Consider the following 10,640-nt stretch of genomic DNA (forward strand, 5'->3'; position numbering starts at 1 on the left):
AACTGAGGAGATGGTGGCATTTATATGAACTTGTATTCTTGTTACTTAAATCAGGTTGATTTTCTGTTTAGTTTAAAACCAATGGACCCGTTTCAGTCAAATTAATCATTTTGTAACATACAATCTCATAACTGTAAGGATTTAGGTTTCTGTGTTTGTTTTCTAGTCTATTTAGTTCCTGTGTCATCCTGTCTATCCCTGGATTGATCCCAGCTGTGCCCTGTTTCCTCGTCGGGTCCTTGTCTATTATCAGATGTCTGGAAGTCATATTTTTGTGTCTTTATCTTTTGTTCGTAACCAGTTACTACCAGTGATTGAGCTCTTAGCCTTTTGCTTGCCTGTGCTGCCTGGACTTATCTGTACTTTTCTTGTCTAACTTCACCGCCTCACAACCAACTCATGACAATAACTGTTTTCTTCTGTTCTTTATATACCAGTTCTCTGAATATCTCCATGTTAATGTTGTAATTTGCATAAACGTGAATCAAAATAAAGTGTGAACATAGAAGTTGTGGAGAAAAATATAATCTGTAATTCTTTGATTTATGAGTTGAATCTATTCTAATATCAGCAACTCCTTCAATAATTTCTTCCTTTCAGTTTATTCTGACAGATTTTCCTGCTTCATGGCGGCCATTTTAAAAACCTCTCCACCATGTCGTTTTCTAGCTCTACAAACATTGAACATCCCTCGACTCTGTGAGGTTTTTCTAAAAACAATCAGTGAACCTGGAAAATAAATCTCAGCTTCATGGGAATTTAACCTGCTGACAGTTTCTGCAGGAGATTTTATTGACTTCAATAAAATGATAAATGAAAGCAGTTCTTTGATCCTTTCATGTTTGGACTCATTTCGTTGAGTCCTGACATGCATGAAAGGACAAATACATCATGGTGGACTTGAGCTGATTTCATGTCTCTGTTTGGTTTTTAAGAGGAGAAACTGTTAGGTGAAATATGTATATTATCATATATTTGTTGTTTCCTTTATAACAATAGTGTTACTTATATGATGTTCCTTGATTGTTTTCTTTTCCCTCAACATAAAGACTGTTTCTGTATGTTTTGATCTACTTTATCTCCGTCTTCACAAGAGGGCCTCCCTGAAGAGAAGCAGTGATAACCGTGCTCACGGGGTTCATTGCTCAGCAGGAACTTCTTCTTCCTTTGAACGATTAGATAGCTGACGAATCGTCGCCTTGAAGATATACGACCTGTTCTGTTTTTACTCTGTGTTTTAATGCAAGATAACATGTGTTTAGTTAGTGATTGTCATTAGCACTGCAACTAAAATGCTTTGTCCCCACCCCTTTAGAGTTGCAGTGCTCTCTGTGATAGGGACTCTGAAAGTAATAAAAAGAGAGGAGCGGACAAATGTGTTCCAGGGCGGTTGGAGATTTGTAACTGTAAACACATCTCTGTCCGTTCTCCTCGCGAGTACAAAAGAATCTAACTCTCTTGTCTTTTCTGTGTTTGTTCAACTTGTCTTTAATAGATGTCAAACCTGACAGAAACTTTATTGTAAAGTTTGAATCCAGATTTGATTTTCTTCATTAAACATATTTAGTTACATTTTAGCATCTGTATCAGTTTAAATTTATTGGATCCAGAAAAAGGTCAAGGAATCTCATATCAGTTGCTCAATTTTATTCAGATCATTTCAGACCCTAAAAGCTTCTTGGTTGGATCAAACATTAATTTAAGTTACAAAACTGTTCAAAGTTCAGAAAAGAAACTTTATAGCTGTGTTTTATATTACAATCAATTGAGTTTATTTGTATAGCACATTTCAGTAACAAAGCACTTCTTTACCCAGCCCTCTGAAGGAGGGCTGGGTAAAGAAATATGTGAACAGACTGGACCTAATGTGATACAAGGAAGATATGGAGGAAATATGACTGCTATTCCAGTCAGAGAAATGCTTTAAGAGAAAAACATGAGTGTTAGCATAGAACGTTTCCTGTCTTTCATTGGTGCTAGTGTGTATTGTCTGTTTTTAACATTGTGTATGTATTTTATGTTGCCTTGAATCTTTGAAATGCCTGACATTAAAACAAATTGGGGGGGGGGGGACTGAACTGCATGTCTACATGGTGTACTGGTGTACCCTGCCTCTCCCCCAGCCTCTTTAAAGTTTTTATTAATAAATTTTATTCTGAATGCTGGTTTTGTATGAAACAATGCAATAAAGCCTCAGAGGTTCCACATTTGGAGGTGTCCTGTTTGGGAAAGTGGCTGGAGCAGATTCCTGGAGCAACCTTAAATCCCTCTGTCTAGAAGAGTCAGTCCAGTGAATAGCTGAGATGTGATGCATAATGCATAAACTCTCAGACCTTGGTTAGAGTCAAAGTTTGAAACAGAAACACCCAAACAGTTTGGAAATCCCCAAGAGGAGACCTGGCTGGTATTCCGCAGGTCAGCACTTTTGCAGAAAAGAGAAAGGATTTTACAGGAGCTTCCTGGTCACCTGATGACTGAAAAATCTTAGCAAGTGGTCACTGAGTACAGTGACCTTCACTGAGAGTTTTATACTCAAACCGGTCCTCTTTCTGGAATAAATATCTGAATTTACTCCACTTTCTTACTGCTTTAAAACTTAGAAACTCCTCTTTATTCCTAGTCTTCCTTTTAGGCAGGGTGGAGCCAACATTTACTGAAGGTGAAAGCTGATTGGCTGCAGCCCCTCTGCACTGAAACCTGATTGGAAGATAAGAGCTCAAAGTTGTTTCTGTTTTCAGAAAGTGAAACTCACACAGTCACTGTGAGTGAGAGTAGAAATGGCGCAGCAAGCAGTTCAGCTGGACCGGGAAACTTTCTCCTGTTCGATCTGTTTGGATCTACTGACAGATCCTGTGACGATTCCCTGTGGACACAGCTACTGTTTCAAATGCATTAAGAGTCACTGGGATCAAGAGGATCAGAAAAGAATCCACTGCTGTCCGCAGTGCAGGAAAACCTTTATACCGAGGCCTGTCCTGGAGAAAAACACCATGCTAGCAGCTTTAGTGGAGCAGCTGAAGAAGACTGGACTCCAAGCTGCTGCTGCTGATCTCCGTTCTGCTGGACATGAAGATGTGGCCTGTGATTTCTGTACTGGAAGAAAACTGAAAGCCATCAAGTCCTGTTTAGTCTGTCTGGCCTCTTACTGTGAGAAACACCTTCAGCCTCATTATAATTCAGCTACATTTAAGAAACACAAGCTGGTGGAGCCGTCCAAGAACCTCCAGGAGAACATCTGCTCTAAGCATGGTAAGGTGATTGATATCTTCTGCCGCACTGATCAGAAGTGTATCTGTTATCTCTGCTCTGTGGATGAACATAAAGGTCATGACACAGTGTCAGCAGCAGCAGAAAGGACTGAGAGGCAGAGAGAGCTGGAGGAGAGACGAGGAAACATCCAGCAGAGAATCCAGGACAGAGAGAAAGATGTGAAGCTGCTTCAACAGGAGGTGGAGGCCATCAATCACTCTGCTGATAAAACAGTGGAGGACAGTGAGAAGATCTTCACTGAGCTGATCCGTCTCCTCCAGAAAAGAAGCTCTGATGTGAAGCAGCAGATCAGATCCCAGCAGGAAACTGAAGTGAGTCGAGTCAAAGATGTTCAGGAGAAGCTGGAGCAGGAGATCACTGAGCTGAAGAGGAAAGACGCTGAGCTGGAGCAGCTCTCACACACAGAGGATCACAACCAGTTTCTCCTCAACTACCCCTCACTGCCAGCACTCAGTGAGTCTACACACTCATCCAGCATCAACATCCGTCCTCTGAGACACTTTGAGGACGTGGCAGCAGCTGTGTCAGAGCTCAGAGAGAAACTACAGGACGTCCTGAGAGACTCATGGACAAACATCTCACTGATGGTCACTGGGGTGGGTGTTTTACTGCCAGAACCAGAACCAAGGAGCAGAGCTCGATTCTTAAAATATTCACGTGAAATCACACTGAATCCAAACACAGCACACACACAACTGGCACTATCAGAGGGAAATAGGAAGGTGACATCAATGGATCAGCATCAGTCTTATTCTAGTCACCCAGACAGATTCACTCACTTCATTGAGGTTCTGAGTAAAGAGAGTCTAACTGGACGTTGTTACTGGGAGGTGGAGTGGAGAGGTTTAGGGATTTATGTAGCAGTCGCATACAAGAATATCAGCAGAGCAGGAAGTGGAAATGAATGTAGATTTGGATATAATGACAAATCTTGGGCATTTTCTTCTTATAAAAATACTTTTAGTTTTGGTCACAACAACATCTGGACCTCCATCTCAGGTCCAGTTTCCTCCAGAGTCGGAGTGTACCTGGATCACAGAGCAGGTATTCTGTCCTTCTACAGCGTCTCTAAAACCATGACTCTGATCCACAGAGTCCAGACCAGATTCACTCAGCCGCTACATGCTGGAGTTTCTGTGTTTCCTGGAGGTTTTGCAGAGTTATGTAATCAAAAATAGTCAAAATCTACTAAAGGTTCAGTAAGTTTGATTCTGATTTTTGGTTCTCCAGCTGACCTTTTTTCTTGATCATTGTTGTTTCAAAAATCAGTAGCCAGATTGCACTTGATTTTCTTCAAATCAGATTTTCTGGTTTTGTTGAATGTATTCATTTCTTGACGCTCCTCTTTAAAACAGATGATCAGCACAAGAATGTTTACGCTTGTTGTTTTTAGCACAAACTATTGTGGACAAATCAGAATAAAACAAGGTGCTGTGGTGGCGCAGAGTTTAGCTGTACTTTTGGCGGGATGCTGCCCTCTACAGGAATATTGTGTACATGACATAGAGAAATTGTTTATTATTGCTTCATTATTTTTACTTACATAGAATGAATCTGTTTTTAATCTCTGAATAAAATTCTTATTTGGTTCTTTCTCTCTTTGTGTGTTTTCTGTACTGTAAATATAAAAAACTGAATCCAGACTCCCAGGATCTCCTCACAATTCACATCTGCTCAACTCCAACTCCTCATGTTGCAGCCTGAACTGCTTCCATTTATACAAATTAAAATATTAATTTCCACCATACAGAGAAACAAACACTGTGAGATACAGAGGGGAATTTCAGGCGTCTGGAAGCAAACTTTTTCATATTGATCCTCAACCATCATCAGACATAACCAGAACATTTCAGCCTCTTCAGACTGAAAATATTTTCGATGAGATGATTCATAAAGAAAATTAAAATCTGAAGTTCTTTTACTCCAACACATCCTGGAACTCTTTAGAGTCCAGATTAGAAATATTATTTATCATTATATTTAGTGAAAAGTTTGTTTAAATATATATATAACAAGTAATATTACAAAAGAAGGCAAGTTTTAATTAGTGCAAGTATGCATAATATTGATTTATACAATGAAAGATTACAAAATTAAAATTTTTCATTCAAAAATTCTGTTTGCTGCTAAATTACTGAATAAATAGACACAAAATCTCACAAAGAATTAGACAAAAATAGGAAGTTTATTTATGGTGATCCAAAATGTATTCATAACTAATATTGATGAAGGTCTAACAGAAATCTGTGAGAAGTTCTCCTTAATCCATAATCACAATTATTGGATTAGGTGCTTTGTAATAACAAACCATCCTGCAGGTGGCAGTGTGACATCACAGACAGTTCTAGACAATGAAATAACGTGAGTTTTATCCTATTTACCACAAAGAAAAACCAACAACATAACACATAAAATCAGCTCCAGTCCATAATGAGACCATATCTGTTGTTTCATGTGTGTTAGGGCTCAACAAAATCAAAAATGATCAGCTGGTTTAACTATTTTCAACCTGGCTATGGAAAAAACTGTCTGCACATAAATTTCAGAATAAAATCATTTCTGTCCATTTGTTAATGAACAACAATAATAACCAAAATAAAAGTGAAGCGATTTAAGTGAATAACGTATCTATGGGTTCACAGAACTCAGCAGAAAGTGCCGTGTTATACATCCTAACTCCAGCCAGCAGCGGCTGAGTGAATCTGGTCTGGACTGAGTGGAGGAGAGTCATGGTTTCAGAGACGCTGTAGAAGAACAGATCACCTGCGCTGTGATCCAGGTACACTCCAACTCTGGAGCAATGAGGATCTGAGATGGGGGTTTTGTTGTTGTTATGCCAAAATGAATTACTACTTGTGTCAAAAAGTAAAGCCCAGGATTTATCATTATGTCCAAATCCACATTCATTCACACTTCCTGTTCTGCTGATATTCTTGTACGCGACTGCTACAGAAACCCCCATCCCTCTCCACTCCACTTCCCAGTAACAACGTCCAGTCAGACTCTCTCTGCTCAGAACCTGAAACCATTCACTGAATCTGTCTGGGTGACTGAAGCACCATTGTTGTTGACGTGCAAACGTGACCTTCCTGTTCCCCTCTGACAGTAACAGCTGAGGGTGTGCTGTGTTTGGGTCCAGTGTGATTTCTCGTACATATTTTAAGAAGTCCGCTCGGGTCTTTGGTTCTGGTTCTGGCATTAAAACACATTCAGTGTAGAGTTCAACTTCAGGCCATAACAGGCTCTGTAGTACCTCTGCTGAAGAACAGTTCTGTTGGAGGTTCTTGACCGGCTCCACCAGAATGTGATTCTCTAGAAGGAAATCTTCATAATGAGGCTCCAGATGTTCCTCACAGTACGCGTTCTGACAGATTAAACAGAACTTGATGGCTTTCCGTTGTCTTTCAGAGCAGAAATCACAGGGCACATCTTCAGGTCCAGCATAGTGGGGATCAGCAGGAGCAGTAGCATCAGCAGCAGCAGCTTCATGTCGATTGCTCCTCAGTTGCTCCACTGCAGCTACTAATATGATGTTTTTCTTCAGGACAGGCCTCGGTGAAAACGTTTTCCTGCATTGCGGGCAGCTGTAGACTCCTTCATTCCAGTGACCCACAATGCAGTTCATACAGTAGCTGTGTCCACAGGGAATAGTCACCGGCTCGGTCAGCAGATCCAAACAGATTGAACAGTTGAAGGTGTTTCGGTCCATCTGAACTGCCTGTTCTGCCATGTCTTCTTTCAGTGACAGTCACTGTGCCAGCTTCACGTCCTTAAAATACAAACTGAACTCTGAGCAGAAACTCTGACAATATTATCTGTCAGATTTTGTTGGTTACACCCATCTGTATGCTGAAGGAGGGCTGGGTAAAGAAATATGTGAACAGACTGGACCTAATGTGATACAAGGAAGATATGGAGGAAATATGACTGCTATTCCAGTCAGAGAAATGCTTTAAGAGAAAAACATGAGTGTTAGCATAGAAAGTTTCCTGTCTTTCATTGGTGCTAGTGTGTATTGTCTGTTTTTAACATTGTGTATGTATTTTATGTTGCCTTGAATCTTTGAAATGCCTGACATTAAAACAAGAGAAAGGATTTTACAGGAGCTTCCTGGTCACCTGATGACTGAAAAATCTTAGCAAGTGGTCAAATTTCTAGAACTAATATCTTAGTACACTTGAAACAAGAGAAAACTAACTTACTGGTAAATTTTCAGCCCGATATAGGGGCTTGTTTTAGGTCAATAATTATGTAATCTTGATGAAAATGTATTAGTTCCATAGGCAGATTATTTCACTTGTAACAAGACATTTTTCACTTCTTATAAGTGAAATAATTTTCCAAAATCATTTTTTGTCAATATTAAGGAATCATTTACTTAAAACAAACTCCTATATCTCGCTGAATGGTTACTTGTAAGTTAGTTTTGTTCAGAAACAATATCCAGTGATGTTTGTGTTCATCTTTAAGATGAGTTTACTGGAAAAGCTTCTTCAGGTTCTGGTTGAACTGGTTTTAAAGAGACAGGAAGGAACAAAAACAATCGCCCTCCATCGATCTATGAACATTGTGAAGAAACCAACAGGAGTGAATAACTTGGAGAGAAAAATGCAACTGCATTGTTTGTGTATCAGAAATGAAAATAAATATGTTGGCAAAAGACCAACTATGGCTCTATATAAACACTGCAAACCTCTCTTTGTTGCTCGAGTTACATGGAAACAAACTTTACAAATGCAAAACAGAAGTAAAGTCTCTGCAGAGAAACATTGAGTCAAATAATCTAATTAAACCCATATTAACTAATTCTGACATAAAACCAAACAGAAATAAATTAAGGGTTATTTTTACTGTTAAAACCAAATTATGACTTTAGATAATGTTCTGTGGACTAAGCTGTTTTGATGTAACAGGGTGAATAGGAAACAGTAACGTTGTTATTTAGTGATGGAACAATAATCAGTGTAAGAAAATCTCCTTTAAAGATCAAGCAGAAAATGGGAAAGCATTATTTGGTTTAAATATTTTACACATATAGACATTAAAACAAATTATAGATGATGATAAAAATCCATCAGAACATGAAGGGTTTTTAAACCCACAATCATTAGTTATTGTTATGTACAGGAAGCTTCGTTCCAATTCCTTGTTTCAACCATGAACAAACAACAAGATACAAAATTCTGCATCATTATGCACAGCTTCCTATTCCATTACTGCTGCATTAAACTTCAGTGAAACAGAAAGTTTCACTGAAGTTTCAGTTAAACACAGCAACTATTCTCTATCAGCAGAATTTCTTGTTCCTTCTCCGTTAGATCTGAACCTTGAAGTTGGGTGGAACATCACCTGCTGAAGGTAAAAGCTGACAGGCTGCAGCCTCTCTGCACTGACACATGATTCACAGATCAGAACTCGAACCTGTTTCTGTTCCCAGAAAAACAAACTCACACAGTCGCTGTGACTGAGAGGAGAAGTGGAGCAGCAGGCAGTTCACAGGTGGACTGAGAAACTTTCTCCTGTCCAATCTTTTCTGGATCTACTGAAGGATCCGGTGACGATTCCCTGTGGACACAGCTACTGTATGAACTGCATTAAAGATCACTGGGATGATCACTGGGATGATCACTGGGAGCTCTCTCACACAGAGTATCACAACCAGTTTCTCCTCAACTACCCCTCACTGCCAGCACTCAGTGAGTCTACACACTCATCCAGCATCAACATCCGTCCTCTGAGACACTTTGAGGACGTGGCAGCAGCTGTGTCAGAGCTCAGAGAGAAACTACAGGACGTCCTGAGAGACTCATGGACAAACATCTCACTGATGGTCACTGAGGTGGATGTTTCACTGTCAGAACCAGAACCAAGGAGCAGAGCTGGATTCTTAAAATATTCATGTGAAATCACTCTGGATCCAAACACAACATACAGTTATCTGTTACTATAAGAGGGAAACAGGAAAGCTGGATCAACCTCAGTCTTATTCTAGTCACCCGGACAGATTCACTAATTATTCTCAAGTCCTGAGTAAAGAGAGTTTGACTGGACGTTGTTATTGGGAGGTGGAGAGGAGAGGGAAAGACGTTTATATAGCAATCTCATATAAGGAAATCAGTAGAGATGGAAGTGAGAATGAATGTAGATTTGGATTTAACGATAAATCTTGGTCATAGTTTTTTGGGGTTTTTTTACCCCTCCAGGGGGTCTTTTGTGGGCTCTAGTGTCCCTTATGTGACAGTAGGCTGACAGGAAACAGGGAAGGAGAGGGGGGAAGACATGCGGCAAATGTCGTCGGGTCAGGGAGTCGAACCTGCGATGGCCGCGTCGAGGACTCAAGGCCTCCAAATACGGGCGCTAACCACTACGCCACCACGGCACGCCCTTGGTCATTATTTTGTTACCAAAATGGATTTAAATTTGTTCACAACACCACCTGATGCTTCATCCAAGGTCCAGTTTCCTCCAGAGTCGGAGTGTACCTGGATCACAGAGCAGGTATTCTGTCCTTCTACAATGTCTCTGAATCCATGACTCTCCTCCAGAGTCCAGACCAGATTCACTCAGTCGCTACATGCTGGAGTTTTTGCTAAGTTTGACTTTTCTGCTGAGTTCTGTGAGCTGACAGAACTCTATTAGTCCTGCAGGGTTATAATAACATGTAACCCTGCAACACTATTTTCTTGATCATCGCCGTTTTATGTCTAAGCTCCTCAGAAGTCAATAGTCAGATATTGTCAGCACTTGCTTGTCTTCAGATCTGATGTTATGATTCTGATTAGTTTGTTCATTTCCTAACACTATTCTCTATTGGCAGCAAAGTGTGAATTAAAATGACAAATGGTTCCAAATGTTGAAAAAGTGAAACCAGTTCTTTGATCCTGTTCTTGTTTGAACAATTTTTTTTTTTTTAATCCTGACCCACATGAGGCAACAGATATTTTCTCACTGTGGTCTTGAGCTGATTTCATGTCTCGAAGAAACTTCAGAAATAAAATGATCCTGTTGCTTCACTGTTTATCTCTATTGGTGATGGGACACTGTCCTCTACAGGAAGGTTGTATCATTACAGTCATGGGATTGCTTATTATCGATTCATTATATAATGAATGTGTTTTTATTCATTGTAAATAAAATTACAATTTTGTTTGATTATTTCTGTCTTTGTGTGTTTTGTGTCTTGTAATTACATATTTACATATATACACAGTATATAATCAGTTTATAGATGCAGACTTCCACGAGCTCCTCACAGTTCATGTATCTGTTCAGAGTTACTGTGTAAGGAAAACCAATTAAAAAGCAACAAGTTATGAATTGTGTGACATTGTGGAATATAACATAACGTTGCATAATTTAAATATTTTTAT

The 10,640-nt window shown here is 39.6% G+C and overlaps 2 protein-coding genes across 2 annotated transcripts; one reads left to right on the forward strand and one right to left on the reverse strand.

Annotated features, from left to right (window-relative positions):
- Positions 1 to 2,553: 2,553 nt before the first annotated feature.
- LOC116721296 (tripartite motif-containing protein 16-like) lies at positions 2,554 to 4,865 on the forward strand. Its single transcript, XM_032564923.1, has one exon. It carries the CDS (start codon positions 2,778 to 2,780, stop codon positions 4,446 to 4,448), a length of 1,671 nt encoding a protein of 556 aa, XP_032420814.1. The 5' UTR covers positions 2,554 to 2,777; the 3' UTR covers positions 4,449 to 4,865.
- Positions 4,866 to 5,881: 1,016 nt separating this feature from the next.
- On the reverse strand, positions 5,882 to 7,000 carry LOC116721917 (E3 ubiquitin/ISG15 ligase TRIM25-like). Its single transcript, XM_032565950.1, has 2 exons — positions 6,034 to 7,000; positions 5,882 to 5,982 (listed from the first exon to the last, which is right to left on the reverse strand). The coding sequence occupies exons 1-2, from the start codon at positions 6,998 to 7,000 to the stop codon at positions 5,882 to 5,884; spliced, it is 1,068 nt and encodes a 355-aa protein (XP_032421841.1).
- Between the last annotated feature and the right edge of the window lie 3,640 nt (positions 7,001 to 10,640).

Source organism: Xiphophorus hellerii, chromosome 6 (genome assembly GCF_003331165.1).
Source record: "Xiphophorus hellerii strain 12219 chromosome 6, Xiphophorus_hellerii-4.1, whole genome shotgun sequence".
Classification (NCBI taxonomy): Eukaryota; Metazoa; Chordata; class Actinopteri; order Cyprinodontiformes; family Poeciliidae; genus Xiphophorus; species Xiphophorus hellerii.